This window comes from Heterodontus francisci, chromosome 17 (genome assembly GCF_036365525.1).
Source record: "Heterodontus francisci isolate sHetFra1 chromosome 17, sHetFra1.hap1, whole genome shotgun sequence".
In the NCBI taxonomy this organism is placed as follows: Eukaryota; Metazoa; Chordata; class Chondrichthyes; order Heterodontiformes; family Heterodontidae; genus Heterodontus; species Heterodontus francisci.
This window is the reverse complement of record NC_090387.1, coordinates 26,327,689-26,350,007: the sequence shown is the minus strand read 5'-3', so window position 1 is coordinate 26,350,007 and position 22,319 is coordinate 26,327,689. Positions and strand designations below refer to the sequence as shown.

Sequence of the window (22,319 nt, the reverse complement as noted above, 5' to 3'; positions counted from 1 at the left end):
CCCTATGTTAACAATTAGACTTTGTGATCACTGCTGTAACTTACCACTACAACAACTTGTATTTATATTGTGCATTTAACATAGTAAAACATCCCAAGGTGCTTCAGAGGTGTGTTATCAAATAAAACAATTGACACTATGCCAAAGGAGGCAATATTAGGACAAATAGCCAAAAGCTTGGTCAAAGATGTGGATTTTAAGGACTGTCTTAAAGGAGGACAGAGAGGTGGAGAGTCGGAGAGGTTTAGGGAGGGAATTCCAGAGCTTAGGGCCTTGACAGCTGAAAGCACGGCCGCCAATGTTAGGGCAAAGGAAGTTGGGGATGCAGAAGAGGTCAAAATTGGAAGATTCAGAATTCTTGGGGGGTTGTCAAAATGGAGGTGGTTACAAATAATGGGAGGGGGAGGCTGTGAAGGGATTTGAACATAAAGACAGGAATTTTAAAATTGAGACGTTTGGGAAGTGGGAGGCAATGTAGGTCAGCAAGCACAGGGGCGATGGGTGAATGTGGCTTAGTTTATTATTACCACAATAATACTTTGTTCACTTTAATACACTGTAATAACACTCTAATCCTTAGAAATATTAGTATCATCTAACTTACAACGAGCAATACCATGGAAGATTGGCAAGTACTTAAGTTGTTTTAAGATTTCTGCTCTTTTTTTTTTACAAAACATGAAGGCCTACATGTAATCATTTTAAGCAAAAGATTCTCAAATTTATAAAGAGGATGGTGGAAGCAGATTCAATAGTAAATTTCCAAAGCGAATTGGATAAATACTTGCAGAATAAAAATTTGCTGGGCTATGGGGCAAGAGCAGGGGAGTGAGACTAATTGAAAAGCTCTTTCAAAGAGCTGGCACAGGCACAATAGGCTGAATGGCCTCTTTTTGTTCCATATCATTCTATACTATAGTTAGACCATTTTTCCAACCTATTTAAAGTTCAGGCACTAGTTGTTGAGCAAATGTTGGAGTGATTCAAGGTGATATCATAAGGTTTACGAACGGTTTACTTCTACCACAACTGCCAGTCTTCAGTGTCAATTCCAACCTCATCAATGACACAGAGCTCTGCATGTGTGATCTTACAGGCATGTTCATAGTTCTTCAGTCTCCATAGTAATATCACAACTTTAGAGTTGCTGCACATTCAAATCTGCTTTATAGCGATGTCAAAGCTGTAGTATTAGCACATCCTTAGCAAATCTTAAGAAGTGGCATGATATTAGTTAGAGTTCCAAAATGTGACATGTGTTTAAGTGAAACTCTATTACTGCTGAAGATATCCACTGAAGTCACTGTGCCCCCATCACAAGTGATAAGAGTCATGGGATGGTTGTGTAAGTCATTCTTGGAAACAATTATAAAGTAGTTCTGTATCTTCATGCTGTAGCCTATTTTACAATAATGTTGATTGGATATCAGTTGGATTTTCTTATAATGTGTTTATTGTTCTCACTATCTTTGCAGCTTCTCGGTGCCCGTCATCTACCCAAACCTGGCAGGAGTATAGTTTGCCCTTTTGTAGAAATAGAACTATGTGGAGCTGACAATGAGAACAAGAAGTTCAAAACAGTAGTGATAAGTAAGAGAGTGTGTGTCTGTGTGTGTGTAGGGGTGTGTGTGTAAAATAACTTGTATCGTGCTGTGTAGAAATTGTTTCAGTAATTAACACATGAAAAAGCAGCTGTTGAAGCTTTTGTGTTTATTTCTGATTTAGTCCTGAAAAACTTGTCTTAATGTTTTGATAAAATGACTTCTGTAATATGACTCAGTATTGAATTAGTCCTGATTGGTTTTTTAAAAATGTGCCTAATATTCTGCAACCTCAGAAGGGCCTTGTTTCCATCAGAAGTGGCAGTCTTCAGCTACTGATCCAAAGCAATCTGCATGATTGGCACACCATCCATCATTCACTCCCTCCACAACTGGCACACTGTGGCAGCAGTGTGTGGCATTTACAAGTTCACTGCAGCAACTCCCCAAGACTCCTTCAACAGTATCTTCCAAACCTGCGACCTCTACCACCTAGAAGGATAAGGGCAGCAGATTCATTGGAACATCATCACATGCAAGTTCCCCTCCAAGCCACACGCCATCCTGACTTGGCTTCAATGTCACTGGATCAAAATGCTGGAACTCCATCCCTAACAGCACTGTTGCTGTACCTACACCACGTGGACTGCAGCAGTTCAAGAAGGCGGCTCACCAGCACCTTCTCAAGGGCAATTAAGGATGGGCAATAAATGTTGGCTTTGCCGGTGACATCTACATCCCAAGACCGAATAAAAAAAGAATTGTCCAATGTGTGGATTTATACAATGAGTGTGTGCAGTCTATGTATGTGCAAGCTATTCAGCTGTGGTGGCATAGGGAGCAGTCTCATTGCTGTGCCCAAACCTACTTTCTCCATATACATAGACCTTCCACAGGAGTCACTAGATGGCAACCTAGAGCAGGAACCTTCTCCCTCCCTATCCCAGGTGTTCCTCTAGTCAATTGTAGCACCCCAAAACTGCTGCTCAAACTGAGATCAGCTGGCTCAGCACAGACTGGGAATCAAAGCTTCCACCTTATGGTAGCTTTGTCCTATATCAGATCAAATTGGTCAGGGTACAGTTCTTCCTTGTGGTGTGGGTACATTAATAAATAACAAAAGAAAAAACTGCAAATATAGAAATGCAATGTTCAACAGCTTTACCATCACTGAATGCCCCACCATCAACATCCTGGGGATTAGTATTGACCAGAAACTTAACTGGAGCAGCCACATAAATACTATCGCTACAAAAACAGGTCCGAGGTTGGGAATTCTGCAGCGAGTAACTCACCTCCTGACTCCCCAAAGCCTGTCCACCATCTGCAAGGCACAAGTCAGGAGTGTGATGGAATACTCTCCACTTGCCTGGATGAGTGCAGCTCTGCAGCACTCTTAAGGCACGACACCATCCAGGACAAAGCAGCCCGCTTGATTGGCACCCCATCAACCGCCTTAAACATTCACTCCCTCCACTGCCAGTGCTGTGGCTGCAGTATGTACCATATACAAGATTCACTGTAGCAACTCACCAAGCCTCCTTCGACAGCACCTTCCAAACCCATGACCTCTACCATCTCAAAGGATAGGGCAGCAGACCTATGGGAACATCACCTGCAAGTTCTCCTCTAAGCCGCACACTATCCTGATGTGGAACTGTATCGCTGTTCCTTCACTGTCGCTGGGTCAAAAACCTGGAACTCCCTCCCTAATAGCACTGTGGGTGTACCTACACCACATGGACTGCAGCGATTCAAGAAGGTGGCTCACCACCACTTTCTCAGGGGCAATTGGGGATGGGCAATAAATGCTGGCTGTGCCTATATCCCATGAGCAAATAAATAAAAAGGTCGGTCAGTCAAAATCTGAAACAGCAAAATAGTTTAATCTTTTTGCTTTCAGGTTTTGACAGAGTGTGCAGAGACTGTGTAAATCTCTTGCAGTGATTCTAAATGCAAGCAAAAGTGAATACAAAGTCAAGATCTTAACAGCACTAATTTTTGTCTTGATAAAGGGTAGGGGGTTAAACTGGTGGATAGCAAAGTATGTCTTCAATAATGAAAAATATTATTCTGTTTCATTATTATTTCTGCTCTATTTAAATGCTTCTAAAAGGGCCATAATATGTAAATGAATATACTGTGATATATAAAATGAGGTAGGAATAATATAGAATTTTTATATCTTGAAAGTACCTTATGAATGCTAAGTGATTTGAATCATGTGCTTGTTTGTATTCCAGATGATAACGGCCTTAACCCAGTTTGGTCAGGAGGAGTGGAAGATGCAAATGAGGAATTTGTCATTCAAGATCCCTCTTTAGCTTTTCTCCGATTTGTCGTGTATGAAGAGGACATGTTCAGTGATCCAAACTTTTTAGCTCATGCTACTTTTCCCATCAAAGGAATTAAAACTGGTCAGTGAAAGGGAGTCTTGTATATTAGATAGTGTAAACAGGTTTAGCCAGATACAACCAGAATAAAGACAGATATCTTGCTAAGTTGGGAGCAAAATAAGGCTCGGAGAATGTGTACTCATTTTCTAATACAGAGCTCAAAGGCTTCCCCATGCTTCCTCCAACCGTCTTGATTTTTATCCAGGTGATTGTTAATTCTATATTTTAATGAAGGGAATGGGCTCCACAGGGACAACAAATTATGAATAAAAATTTACTGCTGGTATTGGTTGTAAATGGTTTGGCCTTGAAAATGTGCCCTCCAGCTCTGACCCCTTGGTGACTGCAGTGTCAGCGGAAAACCATCTCATTTGTATGGAGACAATGGGTGCTACTACCACTATAGGCACATCTCAGGTACCCATCTGTCCCATGCTGCCAGAAACACACACACACTTTCAGTCTTTTGTATAAAGGTGACAATTCTTACATTTTTATATTAAAAAAACTGCTCACCTTCAGATGTCTAGGCCACTTGCCTACCCTGATTGTTTTTGGGTCTACATTTTGAAAGTATGCCAACATGGACTTGATGGGCTGAATGGCCTCCTTCTGTGCCATAATGACTCTATGACTTAAGCCATTAGTACAATGAAAACCACCCTTATTTCAACTTTTCTTCTAGTTATACTTGCATTTTGTGTTCAGTGTGGTATTGCTGAATTTTATAATGAATTTATAGAATTAATTTGTGAAGTTATATATTAATTAGAAGTCCAAGTTAGATTTAGAGCATCAGTCACAGAAATGTCTCAAGGGCAATGTGTGGCTGGGGTATCATTTGGTGTTTCATTGAAGTATCCCTCGTAATATTTGCAACAGATAAGATTCTGGTTAATTGTAGTTTATGTGCAGCATACACAAGCATCAACATTGAATACAGTATTGGTTTAAATTTTCTAATGAACAAAATTACAGTTGCTGTTTATCATATCTGATATGGCTTTGAGTCATCTATATGTGAATGAATGTTTGCAGCATTTCAATTGGATTCTGGCGAAGTACAGATATGCTAACCACTACCTCTGGTATGGTGAACATAAGCTTAATTCAGTGAGCAAAATCTTCCATTATATGAAACGATCTTTGAAACATTTTTATGGCTAAATACAAATCTTCTATTGTTCATAACAGGAAAGGAAAATGAAATCATATTAGTCTAGTCTTTAATAATAATTTATCTTTATTGTATGTATTCATCAAATTAATAGACTAGGAATAAATGTAATAAATTTAATTAACAGTCTCCATCACAGTCAGTTGCCACAAAATTATGCTACACATATTCTAATGTCTTCATATCTTCACCGCACTTACAACCAGTAATTCACATTGTTACAATTTTGCTGTCTTTCTACTTTTCATTTATGTTCACTACAAAGTACAGTTTCCATAGATATTGCGGGGCGAATTTTATGCTGTCCCTCACGGTAGTTTTGGAGGCGGGGAGAGCAAAAATCTGGTGGGATGTTGTCAGGGGAGCTTCCCGCCGCCATCGCCAAAGTTTGTCCGGTGCGGGAAGGCCTGTGAACGGCCTTCCCGCCCTGCCACCAATTGAGGCCCTTAACTGGGCAATTAATACCCAATTAAGGGCCTCTTCCCATTGCAGCCGTAATTAGCCATGCAGCGGATGGCCCTCTCGCCACACAGGAAGCACGGCATGAAAAACCATGCTGGTTGCTTCCAGGCTCGGGGGTTTGGTGTGGAGGGGTGGTCCCTGGTTAAAAGGCACTTATTGTCTGAACAAGGGACCTGGCATCTGGAAGGGGGGAAGGGGAGGCCCGCTGAAGGATACCCCTTGCCCTTGCTGCTGACCCCCCCTCCCCCACAACCCGCGAGACCTCTCACGCCCTGACCTATCTGAGGCCTGATTCCAGCGACACTTCTCGGCCTCCGGCAGGTGCACATGCAGCAGCAGCCACCACCTCTGCGGTGGCATTGCAACCGCCGGCCTCTGATTGGCCAGCAGCTCAGCAAGGGTGGGACTTGAAGCGCCGGGGTCCTTGATCCCATGGAAGGCTTGCTGCTGTCCAGTTAAGTGCCTGATTGGCACTAAATTTAGCGGGCCATCCGAAGAAAAGGCGACACGGGGATATTGGTGTCAGTTAATCCAGATGTCAAGACCCTTGCCACCAGGATAAAATTCACCCCCCCCCCCCCCACCCCACCCCACCCCATGTCTCCTATGTTTCAAAACATTCATTTTTGTTCATGCTGTAAGTGGGAGTAGTATGCCACAGAATACAAGACTATAAGACCACGTGTATAAACATCTAAAATCAATGAGAGAATTGTTGAGGCACTCACGAGGACTGTGGCTAATCGCTGGCTACCCCCTCCAAGAGTCCAGAACTATCTCTGGAGAGAATTGTGTATTGTGTCATTTCCCCACAAAAATATAAAATAATTATTTTTGAAAGGCAGCTACACAGACTAAAGAAGACAGCTCAACACAACCTTCTTGAGGGCTATTAGGGATGGGCAATAAATGCTGGACCTGCCAGCAATGCCCACATGCCATGAATGAATAAAAAGAAAGCTAAAAGAGTTCTATTTCAAATTCACAAAATCTTCACTTTTATAAAAATTTGAAATTTTCAAATATGAAGCAGGATGAGCCATTGTGCACAGGAACAGCTGAATTATTTCTGAAGAGTTCTGGTGTAATATCAGTTTGTCAATGTAATTGAAATGTCACTGTAGTTCAGGAGTTTGAACATTTAGTAAATGCTTATTTTCCATCTTCTCTCCAGGATACAGATCTGTTCCTCTTAAAAATGGCTACAATGAAGATATAGAATTAGCAGCTCTTCTTATCCAGTGTGAAGTGAACCAATTAGGGGTAAATAATGACTATTTTTCGAACTCAGATTATTGCTTAATGAATATTAACTTTTAACCTGGGCCTTGAAGCATTTATTATTGAGAACATGAATATATTTCTGCATGTTCCAGGTAATCCAAACCAGATAAGTGAAAGAAAAAGTACTTGCATTTACATAGCACTTTTCAAGACCTCAGTACATCCCAAAGCATTTCAAAGCCAAACAAGTACTTTTGAAGTGTAGTCACTGTTGTAATATAGGAAAATGAGAGGAAGTGAAAGAGACAGATTGGTGGATTTTCATCTTCACCACCTGGGGTTGCAAATCGCATGTGCTTTGCAGAATGTCTAATTCTCATTGCATTAATTTCAATGGAATAAAAATCCGGTTGGACTTTGTAAAGGGCCAGTGATCTCCCCCATCAAATTACTATTCAGGATGTGAATACCCCAGAGCGATTCATACATAAGAAACATAGTTAGATAGGGAGAGAGATGAAGTTCTGATACAATGATCTAAAATAGCATAACTAATATAGAATATAAAAATGGTTAACTAATAGACAAAGCCACAAATGAGAATAAGGCATTCTTCAGCACTAGTGGAAAGCTAGCCATTAACTTATTGAATATGCTTCGAGCTCATTAATATCTTTGCTTCTGATGTTTTTCTCTGAATGAGTCTGATAGTATTCCATGATTTCAGACTCTTGCATATTATTCTGAAATTTTACTTGCCTGAGCAGTTAAAATATTTTACTGTATAATCTGACATCCTACTACCATTTACCCTTAACTGGTGTAACTCAGGGCTGTCCAAGTCTAGTGGATCGAACACAAAGGTCAATGTGCTATTAGCCTAGAAATTAATATTGGTAACAGCACTGAACAAACACCACAGACTGAATTTTACGAGCCCCTCGACGTCAGGGGTTGTGGGGGGCAGCCCATAAAATTCTGCTGGGAGAGGCTCGCCTCGACTTCCCGACGTCGAGAAAGCCCTGCCGGATATTAGCGGCGGCAGAGATGCCTCGGTGCAGCACCGCACCCCCCCCCCACCCCCCCCCACCGTCGCTTGGTGGCAGGGCCTTCATCTAAATATTGAAATAAGCATTAATGAAATGCAAATGAACTTACCTACCAACGCCGGCCGACCCACGCCAATTTTATGTTCAAGCGACCGTGATTCGAGCGCCTTCGGAACTCTGTTGGTGAGACACTGGTGGGGAGAGGGAGGAATAAAATTAACAGGGTGGGAGGGGTAGGGGAGTAGAGAAAACACTTTTTATTGGCTGTGGGGATGATGGGAAGGGGTTCAAGGGCAAATGTGAGAAGGTTGGGGGGGAAAGTTCGGGTCAGGAGTAAAATAACTTTTCAGAATAAAGGGCAAAGTGGGGGGTGTTGGGAAAGGGCCTCCATCTTCTAATTATTTATTAAAAACAAATTAAATGTAATATGCCTTTAAAAATGTAAAATTTGTGCTAAGGGCTTGAACCTTCTACAACATCAGGGCCGGCCGCTCCGCCCCCTCTATTAAACGAGCACCCGCACGTAATATCACGGGGACTCGGCAGTGGCACTTAATGCGTCGGAAGGCTGCTGCTTTCACAGCGCGCTGCCGCGGAGCGCTGATAAAATTCAGCCCTAAATGCTATTGTCGGACATTCCTTTGTTCACTATTTTAACATGGACATTATTTTAAATGGATTCACTAAAATAGTGGACAGAGGAATATTATATGAATGCATTTGTCTACTAATATTGCTAACAGTTGAAGTAAACCATTTGGAGCGAAATTGTTGAGTCTCGGATCTACGTACCTAATTCGGCCTTTTCACTTTTTTATTTTGAGAATTTCACATTCTTGCTTTATACTATTTCCACTTAATCAATACTCACTACTATATCCTTTCATGTTGTGTCACATTGACTTTAACAGAGGATAATATTCACATAAATAAAATCCAAATCGGTCATTGTTAAAAATACAGAAGCATGATAATATACACATTCAGGGTACAATAAGAAACTCCTAATAGCCAATAATATGCTGTGAAATAGTCTATAGTTTTGATAGTACAAGCGGGATAGCAGTAAACCAATAGAAAAATAGGTCATCGAATTCATTACCGTAGTAGAAGAATGCAAGTGAGATCTAAAATTTCAATCAATTCTCAAAATAAAAGTTTAAAGTGTTTCTTATTGGTGTATGACCTTATTTATTGAGTGAAACAACCACAGCAAACTTAGCATAAGAAGGTGGATTTATTTCTTGCAGTGCGATTAATTTAGCAACAGATCTGACATTATCCTGATATGAATTAAGGAGCTTGTAAAGCGAAGATCATTTCCTCCTCTAGGGAAACCACACTGTTGGGAAATGATCCACCGAAAAGGCCACACAGACACTCAAATAAGTTGCAGATTTAGGGTTATGTTTATACTATTCTGCAGTCCCATAACCACATCCTTGAAAAATGACCACATGGCTTTTAGCTGGATTAGATTAAACCCCCATTTAAAAACATGTTATTCAATCATTATAGGAAGGTGAAGAAGAACTTTACTCCTCGCGTCAGCAGTTACGGCAGCGGCCAGTTGAAGGGCTATACGATACTGCCCCAAATAGACAACGGATTTTAGATGGATTATACAGTAGCAGTGGACCCCGTCAGCGACAATTTGACCCAATGTTATACGATTCTTATACAATGCAAGCCGGAAGGAGCGGAGGTCAGAGGGATCAGCTGCCAGAAGTTCCAAAGAGAAGGTAAGTGTATGAAATCTATAATCCTTCAAAATCTCAGGGAAACTAAATGAAAGGATGATTGTATATCTCTCACAGATTTCAAAAGGTTTTGCTGTGATTTTAACTTATTGCGCCCTGTGTTAATAGGATGGTAACAACCTCAAAGTGGATTTGGTAGCCTTAGCGCTCCGTTAGCCCCAGCGATGCAGCAGGCAGCATTTTGAAAGGGACCTATCACTGTGCGCCTATAGCACCTGTCTGTTTCTAGCAGTAGGCCACTTTTAATATCCCAGGACCCTGATTGCCAATTTATGTTGGAACCGGTGCCCTGTATGCTTTGATTAATTCCATGGGCAATGGTGCTGAAGAAGCCAAGAAAATGTAAGTTTGAAATTCTTTTTGTAGTGCTCAGAGGAAAAGGTGTGCCCCACAAAAATAATCTGACCCGCTGCTGCCTCTGGGCACCCACTGTGCAATCGTAATCCCTCGCCCCCAGACACTTGTTGTTGGCCAGGGTACTAGCAATATTAGCTAGCATTAATCTGGCGAGATGAGTCCCCATTTGGCACCCTGCTTTGTTCATGCAAATGAGACTGAGGTCTCAAAACCGTGGCCACTACATTGCTGCAGCTACAGGCGACTGTCCAGCGTGTTCCACTGATCAGGTACCCAATACTCAAAGTCGACCCCGTTACCTTTTTTAAAATAAAAACAGACAGTGCTGGAAATACTCAGCAGGTCTGGCAGCATCTGTGGAGAGAGAAGCAGAGTTAACATTTCAGGTCTGTGACCGTTCATCAGAACTGGCAAAGGTTAGAAAATAATTAGGTTTTAAGCAAGTGAAGTGGGTGGTGGTGGTGGGGAAGAGAACAAAAGGGAAGGTGTGTGATAGGGAGAGATTAAATAACAAAACTGTCATGGGAAAAAGGCAAACAGTGTGTTAATGCTTGTGGTGAAAGACAAAGCATTAGTCCAGAGAAAGTGTTAATGGCAGAATAATGAGCAGCTCCGTCCACTTGAAAAACAGGCACATGTTTAAAAAATAAAATAAAATAATAAAAAATTTTTTAAAAGGCCAGTCATGCTCTGAAATTATTGAAGTCAATGTTCAGTCGCAAGGCTGTAGAGTGCCTAATCAAAAGATCAGGTGCTGTTCCTCGAGCTTGGGTTGATGTTCACTGGCACAACCGTTCCCATTTTTATTGGTTCGTGGGATGTGGGTGTCACAGGCAAGGGCAGCATTATTGCCCATCATCAATTTCCCTTAAGAAGTGGTAGTGAGCTGTCCACTTGAACCCCTCCTACAGTCCATATGATGTGAGTACTCTCACAGTGCTGTTAGATAGGGAGTTCCATGATTTTGACCCGTATCTATAAATTTGTTCACATTAACTTCAATTATATTACAAATAAAAGTATATAGATGTGAATGTACAATTATGTGTTATCTAAAATATATACTGCTGGCTTTGTCTACATGTAATCTTAATTTAATACCTTATCAGACTTCACCCTGTTATCTTCCCCTGTACGTCGATCATAAATATATTTAAGAATATTGTAATCAAATGGATTGTAAACAGTGCACTTACTTTGGTAAAACTAACATGCAGAGGGAAATATTAGCATATGTATCCTATGTTTCTCAATATCACTATTTTCATTTATGTGCAAAGTACAACTATATTAAAGCAAAAGTTTGCAATAAGTTATACATAACTGGCTAATCTGAGCTATTAAATGATGTACTGATGCTCCCAAATGGAAAGTCTTTGGGCATTCTGAATGGGGGCCCTGCAATGCAGAATACAGTCTTCTCATCAATCTTTTATCAACCTCAACTTGTTCCATAGAAGTATTTACAGAGCCTGTATCACGATCATAGCTATTACAGAAACATGGCTTAAGGAGGGACAGGATTGGCAGTTCAACATTCCTGATTACAGGGTTTTCAGAAGCAATAGGGAAGGGGATAAGAAAGGAGGGAGAGTGGCAATTTTGGTCAAAGGATCCATTACAGCTGTGAGGAGGGATGATATGTTTGAAGGTTCATCAAATGAGGCCATATGGATTGAGCTAAGGAACAAAAAAGGGGCAATCACCCTGCTGGGAGTGTACTATAGATCCCCAAACAGTCAGAGGGAGATACAAAAGCAGATATAGGCAAATCTCTGAGAAGTGCAAGAACAATAGGGCAGTAATAGTAGGGGGTTTTAACTACCCCAATATTCACTGAGATAGTTTTAGTGTGAAAGGAATTGAGGGAGCAGAACTCCTGAGGTGCATTCAGGAGAACTTTTTTGCCCAGTATGTAGCAAGTCTAACAAGAGAGGATGCAGTTTTAGACTTAGTTTTAGGAAATGAAGATGGGCAGGTAGAAGGACTGGCAGTGGGAGAGCATTTTGGTGGTAGTGATCATAATTCAGGCAATTTTAACAAAATTATGGAAAAGGACAGGGATAGAACAGGAGTTAGATTTCTCAATTGGGGAAAGGCCAATTTTACTAAACCGAGGAATGATTTAGCGAAAGTGGACTGGAAACATCAGGTTGAAGGTAAATCAGTGTCAGAGTAGTGGGATGCATTCAAAGGGAAGATCAAAGGTGTTCAGTGTAAACATGTTCCCACAAAGAAAAGGGGTGGGATGGCCAAATCTAGAGCCCCATGGATGTCAAGGAGCTTACAAGGCAGAAAAGGAAAGCTTATGTCCGGCACTGAGAACTCACTACTGTAGAAAGTGGAGGGGTGAAATCAGAAAGGAAATTAGGAAAGCTGAGAGAGAATATGAAAGAATATTGGCAAGCAAAATCAAGGTGAACCCAAAGTTGTTTTATCAATACATCAAGAGTAAGAGGATAGCTAAGGAGAAAGTAGGGCCCATAAAAGACCAAAAAGGTAAACTATGTGTAGGGACGGAAGATGTTGGAATTGTTCGTAATGAATACTGTGCATCTGTCTTCACAAAAGAGAAGGATGATACAGATATTGTAGTTAAGGAAGAGAGGTGTAAAGTATTGGATGTGATAAACATAGGGAGAAAGGAAGTATTAATGGGATTAGCATCCTTGAAAGTTGATAAATCACTAGGGTCAGATGAAATGTACCCCAGGTTGTTAAAAGAAGGAAGAGAGGAAATAGCGAAAGGTCTGACTATCATTTTCCAGTCCTCACTTGATACAGGTGTGGCGCCGGAGGATTAGATGACTGTTAACGTTGTACCTCTGTTTAAAAAGAGAGCGAGGGATAGACTAAATAATTATAGGCCAGTCAGTCTAACCTCAGTGGTAGGCAAATTATTGGAATCAATTCTGAGATAGGATAAACTGTCACTAAGAAAGGCAGGGTTAATCCAGGACAGTCAGCATGGATTTGTTAAGGGAAGATCTTGTCTGACCAACCTGATCGAATTTTTTGAAGAAGTAACAAGAAAGATAGGTGAGGATTGTGGATTTTAGCAAGGCTTTTGACAAGGTCCCACATGGGAGACTGTTTAAAATTAAAATCCCATGGGATCCAGGGAAATGCAGCAAGGTGGATACAAAATTGGCTCAGTGGCAGGAAACAAAGGGTGTTTTTGCAACTGGAGAGCTGTTTCCAGCAGTGTTCCGCAGGGCTCAGTACTGGGTCTCCTGCTTTTTGTGGTATATATTAACGATTTGGATGTAAATGTAGGGGTCATGATCAAGTTGTTTGCAGAGGACACAAAGATTGGTCGTGTGGTAGATAACAAGGAGGATAGCTGTAGGCTGCAAGAAGATATTGATGGTCTGGTCAGATGGGCAGAGAAGTGGCAAATGGAATTCAACCTGGAGAAGTGTGAGGTGATGCATTTGGGGAGGTCAAACAAGGCAAAGAATACAAGATTAATGGTAAAATACTGAGAAGTGTAGAGGAAGTGAGGGACCTTGTAGTGAATGTCCACAGATCCCTGAAGATAAGGTGGTTAAGAAAGCATATGCAATCCTTTCCTTTATTAGCCGAGGTATAGAATATAAGAGCAGGGAGGTTATGCTGGAACTGTATAAATCATTGCTTAGGCCACATCTTCAGTACTGTGTGCAGTTCTGGTCACCTCATTACAGAAAGGATGTAATTGCACTAGAAAGGGTAGAGAGGAGATTTACGAGAATGTTACTGGGACTGGAAAAATGCATCTTTTGGAAAGATTGGATAGGCTGGGGTTGTTCTCCTTGGAACAGAGAAGGCTGAGGGGAGATCTGATTGAAATGTACAAAGTTTTGAGGGCCCTGGATAGAGTGGAGGTGAGGGCCTATTTACCTTAGCAGAGAGGTCAGTGACTGGGGGCATAGATTTAAAGTGATTGGTGGAAAGATTAGAGGGGAGATGAGGAAAATTATTTTCAACCAGAGGGTGGTGCAGTCTGGAACTCACTGCCTGAAAGTGTGGTTGAGGTAGAAACCCTCAACTCATTCAAAAGAAATCTGGATATGCACCTCAGGTGCCATAATCTGCAGGGCTACAGACCAAATGCTGGAAGGTGGTATTAGACTGGGTGGATCGATTTTTTGGCCACCACAGACACAATTGGCCAAGTGGCCTCGGTCAGTGCCATAAACTGTCTATGATTCTTCGATTTCACTGCACCTATCAACAGCACACTGTTTCACAGTGGCGTCACAGCCATCATTCTGAAGATAGAATCATAAAGCTCAGAAGGAGTCCATTCGACCCAACATGCCTCTGCCAGCTTTCTGAAGGAGTTACCAATTTGTCCCACTCTCCTGCTCCTGCCTCTGTCCGACAATGTTTTCCCTTTTTAAGTAGAGATACGTTACACTTTTGAAAGTTCTTATTGAATCTGTATCCACTACTCTTTTAGGCAATGCATTCTAGATCATAGACCAGTTGTGAATGATGGTGGAAAATTAAACAACTAACAGGAGGAGGTGGATCCACAAATATCCCCATCCTCAATGATGGGGGAGCCCAGCAGATTAGTGCAAAAGATAGGGCTGAAGAATTTGCAACAATCTTCAGCCAGAAGTGCCGATTTGATGTTCCATCTCAGCCTCCTCCTGAAGTCCCCAGCATCATAGATACTAGTCTTCAGCCAATTAGATTTACTGTGCGTCATATCAGGAAACGACTGAAGGCACTGGATACTGCAAAGGCTATGGGCCCTGTCAACATTCCGGCAATAGTACTGAAGACCTGTGCTCCAGAACTTGCTGTGCCCTTGGCCAAGCTGTCCCATTACAGCTACAACACTGGCATCTACACAGCAATGTGGAAATTTGCCCAGCTATGTCCTGTCCACAAAAAGCAGGACAAGTCCAACTCGGCCAATTACCATCCCATCAGTCTACTCTCAATCATCAGTAAAGTGATGGAAGGTTTCGTTGACAGTGCCAGTCAGCGGTACTTGCTTAGCAATAACCTGCTCACTGATGCTCAGTTAGGGTTCCACCAGGGCCACTCAGCTCCTGATCTCATTTCAGCCTTGGTTCAAACATGGACAAAAGAGCTGATCTCAAGAGGTGAGGTGAGAGTGACTGCCCTTGACATCAAGGCAGCATTTGACCGAGTATGGCATCAAGGAGCCCTAGCAAAACTGGAGTCAATGGGAATCAGGGGGAAAACTCTCCGCTGGTTGGAGTCATACCTAGAGCAAAGTAAGATGGCTGTGGTTGTTGGAGGTCAATCATCTGAGCTCCAGGACATTACTGCAGGAGTTCCTCAGGGTAGTGTCCTACCCCAACCATCTTCAGCTGCTTCATCAATGACCTTCCTTCAATCATAAGGCTGATGATTGCACAATGTTCAGCACCATTTGAAACTCCTCAGATACTGAAGCATTCTGTGCAGAAGTGCAGCAATATCCAGGCTTAGGCTGATAAGTGGTAAGTAACAATAAAGCCGCACAAGTGCCAGGCAATGACTATCTCCAACAAGAGAAAATATAATCATCTCTCCTTGACATTCAATGGCAGTGTGATCACTGAATCCCTCACTATCAACATCCTGGGGGTTATCATTGACCAGAAACTGAACTAGCCATATAAATACTATCGCTACAAGAGCAGGTCAGAGGCAAGGAATCCTGCAGCGAGAAATTCACCACTTGACTCCCCAAAGCCTGTCCAACATCTGCAAGGCACAAGTCAGGAGTGTGATGGAATACTCTCTACTTGCCTGGATTGGTGCAGCTCCAATAACACTCAAGAAGCTCGACACCATCCAGGACAAAGCAGCCCGCTTGATTGGCACCCCATCTACAAACATTCACTCCCTCCACCACCGACGCACAGTGGCAACAGTGTGTACCATCTACAAGATGCACTGCAGCAACTCACCAAGGCTCCTTAGACAGCACCTTTCAAACCCACGACCTCTACCACCTAGAAGGACAAGGGCAGCAGATGCATGGGAAAAACACTACCTTGCAAGTTCCCCTCCAATTCACACACCATCCTGACTTGGAACTATATCGCCGTTCATTCATTGACACTGGGTTAAAATCCTGGAACTCCCTTCCTAACAGCATTTTGGGTGTACCTACCCTACACGGACTGCAGCTGTTCAAGAAGGCAGCACTCCACCACCTTCTCAAGGGCAACTAGCGAAGGGCAATAAATGCTGGCCTAGCCAGCGACGCCCACAATCCAGGAACAAATGAAAAAAAAGTACATTTCTCCTCATCTCCCCACTGGCTTCTTTGCCAATTATTTTAAATCTGTGTCCTCTGGTTATCGACCCTCCTACCAGTGGAAACAGTTTCTCCCTTTCTACTCTATCAGAACATCTCTTAATTTTGAACACCTCTATTCTGGTCAGAAAAATAAAAGCCCACGGGATACAGGGGAATGTGGTGAATTGAATCGAAATTGGCTCAGTGAAAGGAAACAAAGGGTAATGGTCGACAGATGTTTTTGTGAATGGAAGGCAATTTCCAGTGGCATTCCACAGGGCTCAGTGTTGGGTCCCTTGCTGCTGGGGTATATAATTAATGATTTGGACTTAAATGTGGGAGATATGATTGGGAAATTTGCAGATGACACAAAAATTGACTGCGTTTTTGATAGTGAAGAGGAAAGCTGTAGACTCCAGAATAATATCAATGGTTTGGTTGAGTGGGCGGAAAAGTGGCAAATGGAATTCAATCCGGAGAAGTGTGAGGTAATGCATTTGGGGAGGGCAAACAAAGTAAGGGAGTACACAGTAAACGGGAGGGTTTTGAGAGGGGTAGAGGAAGTGAGAGACCTTGGAGTGCATGTCCACAGGTCCCTGAAGGTGGCAGGACAGGTAGCTGAAGTGAAGAAGGCATATGGAATGTTTCCTTCATTGGCTGAGGAATAGAATGCCAAAGCAGGGATCCAATGCTGGAACTGTATTAAACGCTGGCTAGGTCACAGCTGGAATATTGCATACAGTTGTGATCACCACATTACAGGAAGGACATAATTGCTGTGGAGAGAGAACAGAGGAGATTTACAAGAATGTTGCCAGGGCTTGAAAATTGCAACTATGAAGAAAGATTGGATAGGCTTGGGTTGTTTTCCTTAGAACAGAGGAAGCTGAGGGGGCGACATAATTGAAGCGTACAAAATTATAAGGGGCCTAGAAAGAGTAGACAGGAAGGACCTGTTTCCCCTAGCAGAGAGGTCAATTACCAAGGGGCACAGATTTAAGGTGATTGGTAGAAGGATTAGAGGGGACATGAAAAAAATCTTTTTCACCTAGAGCGTAGTGGGTGTCTAGAATTTACTGCCAGGATCGGTGGTGGAGGCAGAAACCCTCAACTAATTTAAAAGGTACCTGGACCTACACCTGAAGTGCTGTATCCTGCAAGGCTACAGACCCGGTGCTGGAAGGTGGGATTAGATTGGGCAGCTAGTTTTTTCAGTCAGCGCAGATAGATGGACTGAATGGGCTCTTTCTGTGCCATAACTTTTCTATGGTTTCTATGGTTAAATATCCCCATAACTTTCTCTGCTCGAAGAAAAATAATGCTATCCTTCTCTAGGCTCTTATTCCTTAATAAAAATGTGTCATTTTTGGGCTACAAAAATGTCACCGTGAGAATTTTGAAATGACTGTTTGATTCTTTGCTCGATTTTCATGGTAATGAGTTGAATAATTAACAGGGAGATTTTCTGCTATTTTCCATTTTCAGAGGTAAGGACAAGGAAAAGAGACCTGCTAACAGCACCAAATTTTATACATGAAAGAAGACTGCCATTGCCACCCTTTCACGATGCCAGCATGAATGTCAATGTATAGCAAAAATATGTTTACTGTAAAGTAAGGGATCAGCAAATTTTGAAATCAATGGTTAATAATAGACCAATGTATTCAGTAAATTTATTGCACTATACCTAGTTATTATTTCTGTCAGGTAATTAGGATCATGAAATATAGTGAAAAACATTGATTGTCTTCCCACTTTCATAAAGCTCTTTCTTTTTCCTTCCTGATTAAATTGCCTATTGACATCAATGGCTTTCAAAGAAATCTGTCCTCCAACAGCCGATCAATTAAAAGATATTACATGCAATGTTAAGAAAAATCTCATGGGATTCAGTGTAACTGCAGAATCATGTAGAGTGCAGTTCTATCCTCTCACGAAATGGCCTTTGTTCCTTCAAATCAATGTTGTTCTGTTGTGAAGTTGAGTTCATTGATCAAATTTGAACTTCAGTGACAATAAATAAGAAGGCAGGACCCAAGACTTCAAAGTAATTGCAGATTACTCATGGGATTTAACTATTAAACCAAAATCAAATAAACTGCTTTACTGACATATGAATAGATGTCAAGAATCAGGACTAATTTGATACATGGTGCATCATGTAGCAGGTTCGTACAAAATTGAATATGCTTTACTTTTAACGTCATCACCTTTTGCCAGTTCCAAAACTGGAAGGGAAGCAATGGGGCAAGGTGGAGGAGGGACATGATGTGGGGACATGACATGAGTTCAGATGTTGGCTTGTAATGCAATTTAATTGAAAGCCTTAATAACTGATGCCATCATATAATGCAGAAAAAAATGGACCTTTGGTGCTTTGGTTTACATGTTTAGAAGTTTTCAGAAGGGAAAATGGAATGCCCAGTACAAAACCAGAGAAGTGGAAACCCTAGCAACTGCCAAAACCTTGCTTTTATTCTTTAAAATGTTATCTAAGCTTCAAAATTATGTACAGTTCAATGGGAAATATGGGCAGAATTATTTGGTCACAGCACAGTAAGACTGCAGTACATCTCTACAATACTTCAACATACTAAAAACTCAGTTCATGATTTCATCAGTGTAGGAAATAGACAACTGTCCTGTAAGACATAATTTGTCTTCAAGATTATGCTTAGCATCTCAGTTATTGCCAAGTAGTGTATTGCAAGCCTTAGTGATTAATTTTTTATTAAACTGATAGCATCATAGGATTGAGGTGGAAATTCGAAGTATTATACACAGCATGCTGTGCATTTTACACCAGCCATATCAAATGGTTCAATGTTTCAGGTAAATAGAGTCCAGAAAGCCAACTGCCTTTTTGTGTTTACAAGCTTCCATGTACATATTAGTTTAAAGCACTAGGCTGAGCAATGAGTTTTTTTTTTCCTTTGACAATGAAGCATTTTATAAAGGAAGTTGTTTTTTCTATTTGTGCGGCTTAATTTATGCAGCCATGCAAAATTCAAATTTTTCCCTGCCAGCAACGTTACTCTCCAATGTAAATGCTCTTCAGATTGCCTGCATGTGCATTATTGTAATATTGTGCAGTTGACCTCTGATGAAATAAGGCACTTAGATTGTCCACTATATAGAATGGTTTTGGTTAATTTATTCAACTTCAAAAATATTAAGTATTTCCTTCCCTTGCCTAATGCTAAAATGTTTTTGGTTAACTTAATACAGACAGTGGTCCATTTGCAGCTTGTGATATATTTTCTGCTAAATGTTATTCTAATTTTTCCCTGTAAAGCCTATTAGTATTAAAAGCCTATTTTGGAATTAGTCTTGCCATGTTGGAATTAGTAGTATGAGGAGGGAAGAGCAAAACCTGCCGCAGTTAATTGCAGTAGTTTTCCTGGCCCAACACACACTGGCTTGTCTCCTCCTGAGAGTCTTTGTGATAGTTCCAAAAGCATCAAGCTAATTGGTGACACTTTCTTGGCGCTGCCGCTGGGTATAGACCCTATTTGCAAATTGTGACTAGTATTCATGCCAGCCTACCAGGAGAAATCTGCAGTGCAAGTATTTGAGAAACCTGTATTTTATGCCTTCAAAGGGACCTTCAGCCACAAAAAGGGAAATTATTTTCCAGATAAAAATCTAAATCACAGTGGGGGAAGAATTGCTACAGTCTCTATATGTAGTGTAATCATACATACATTCCGTTTAAAAGCGTTTACAGTGCAACTACACATAGCAATTATTTCCACAATATATATTTACAGCAGTTTTCATTATAAACAAAATGCTTTTAAGTTATTTGTCCTATGTACATTTTACTTATAAATGTGCTGTGTAATTTTTTTAATGTATTTTTGTCCACTTTAAATCCAATCGAAGTAGTGGAAAATTTTTAATGTATGCAGAATTCTTACATGTTTGCAAATTTATCGAAGCCATGTTAGCTAGTTACTCTCATGAGTTTTGTTATTTTTCATGTTAGAAACAAAATTAACAAAAAATGGCATTTTAAAGGTGATAGTAGTTTGAGATATGTAGTGTGAAGTTCAATACTGACATATATAGTGTGCCAAGTTGATGTGGGAGACACTGTTTATTGTTTTCTTGTTTAAAGCTAAATTTAATGTGAGTGCAAAGCCAAATATATCGAATATCTGCCTTATCCTGTAATGTGTCAAAAGTCTGCAATTTAATTCCTTAGAAATGTAGAAATCAATGTTAAACATAAAACAGAAAATGCATTTTTAAAAAATCTTTTCTAAATGTTTTCTTGAACATTGCTCTGAGTACATTTGGAAAATATTGTAATCGTTAAATTTCACTATTTTTAATTATGCAAAAAAATGCCAATTATTCTAAAATAATGTTTGTTCCAGCATTTCAAAAACAGAACTAAGTATCACACCCTATTTGTTGATTTTGCTAATAGGGTTGAACAAAAATTGATGAATTTTCACATATTGGCTTTGAATTTTCAAAATGCTGTGCACTTGCATCATTCTCTGCAGACCGTGGAAAAACTTACATTTGTTTTCATCTCCAATTTGAACAAATATAGATATTGTTGAGATCTATTGAAATATAAGATTTTATCAATGATTATTCAAGTTGAATAGCGAGGAAATGGCTCATATTATGCAAAATGCTAGGTAAATGCAATGTGCTCAGGGAGTCAATGCTATTCTGTAGAAAAACCCACTCGCACAGTAAATAGGTGAGATATTAGACTGTTGCATATGTAAGAATCTATTTTACAATTACTGGTGCATGACAAAGAAAAATTGCAGCACGGGAAACCTGAAATAAAGCTATAAGTGTTGGAAACATACAGTAGACGAGACAGCACGTAATGAAGGGTACAGATCAGAACTGTATAACTTTTCTTTTCTCTTTACAAATATTGATCTAGCGTCTATTTCCAATTTTTTCAATATAAATGTATTGGTGTTGTTTTCCTTTACTGTCCAGTTTTTCATTGAAATTCATAAAATATTTTATTGTAAGAATGCAGTTTAGAATATGAACCATCAGTGGAGAGCACTTGGTTCTAAAACAAAAACTAGGGATGCAGTTCACTTAGTATTTAAAACAGAATGCCTTGAACTGCTCAGAGGAAATTGTTGAATAGCTATATTTATATTTTCTTACTTTACTTTTTGACTGTTATCTGTTGTCTTCTGTAACTTCAATTAATGTATTTTCTTGTTTATGGTGTTTTAAGAGTTAAATGTAGGGTGGCCTAGTCTTCCACCTTATTACGAAATCTTCACAATGAGGCGTGAGTCCATGGACAGGCAATTTTTTTTTTAGCAAGTGATAAATTTATTTGAATTATTTCTGAAAGAGTGAACCATGGCCCGTTTTAATTCTGTAAAAGTAGTTGGTTTACTAAAACTGGATAATGCATTTGAATATTATAGGAAAAAACAATGCTAAAGTAGTTCTGAAAATCGTTTTCAAGAGAAGACACAAAACCTAGATTTTATACTGAGAATTGGTTCAGTAGGTTTATTTTGCAGCAGTTCATTGAAGGTTAGGTAGTTTTAAGTTATCTTAAAAAGTGAAATTATTTCAATCTAAAGGAAACTTATCAGTTCTGAACATTGTAAATTTTGCTTTTTGTCAATTATTTAACATGTGCAAATAAAGAATCCTTCATATATTCATGTGTCTGCTTTAATATGTTTATGAAACATTCTAATCTTGATGCTAAAATAACAGCTGCAAATATTAATTTGTGATGGTAGTAGTAGACTACTGAGCCAGCAGCGCTTGAGATGGCTTGGCCATGTGAGTCATATGGAAGATGGCAGGATCGCAAAGGGCACATTGTACAGCGAGCTCGTCACTGGTATCAGACCCACCGGCTATCCATGTCTCCGCTTTAGACGTCTGCAAACGCAACATGAAGTCCTGTGACATTGATCACAAGTCGTGGGAGTCAGTTGCCAGTGATCGCCAGAGCTGGCGGACAGCCATAAAGGCGGGGCTAAAGTGTGGGGAGTCGAAGAGACTGACCAGTTGGCAGGAAAAATGACAGAAGCGCAAGGGGCGAGCCAACTGTGTAACAGCCCCGACAACCAATTTTATCTGC

General features: G+C 40.6%; 1 protein-coding gene across 2 annotated transcripts in view; it reads left to right on the top strand.

Annotated features, from left to right (window-relative positions):
• The window catches only part of plcg2 (phospholipase C, gamma 2), a 224,792-nt gene extending 202,905 nt beyond the window's left edge, over positions 1-21,887 (top strand). For both annotated transcript variants that reach the window (XM_068049178.1, XM_068049179.1), the window contains 5 exons: positions 1,476-1,590; positions 3,785-3,958; positions 6,751-6,839; positions 9,368-9,591; positions 17,705-21,887. In XM_068049178.1, coding sequence (XP_067905279.1) covers positions 1,476-1,590; positions 3,785-3,958; positions 6,751-6,839; positions 9,368-9,591; positions 17,705-17,756 — 654 coding nt within the window. In that variant the 3' untranslated portion in view covers positions 17,757-21,887. The remainder of the gene's footprint in view (positions 1-1,475; positions 1,591-3,784; positions 3,959-6,750; positions 6,840-9,367; positions 9,592-17,704) is intronic.
• The last annotated feature ends 432 nt before the right edge of the window (positions 21,888-22,319 follow it).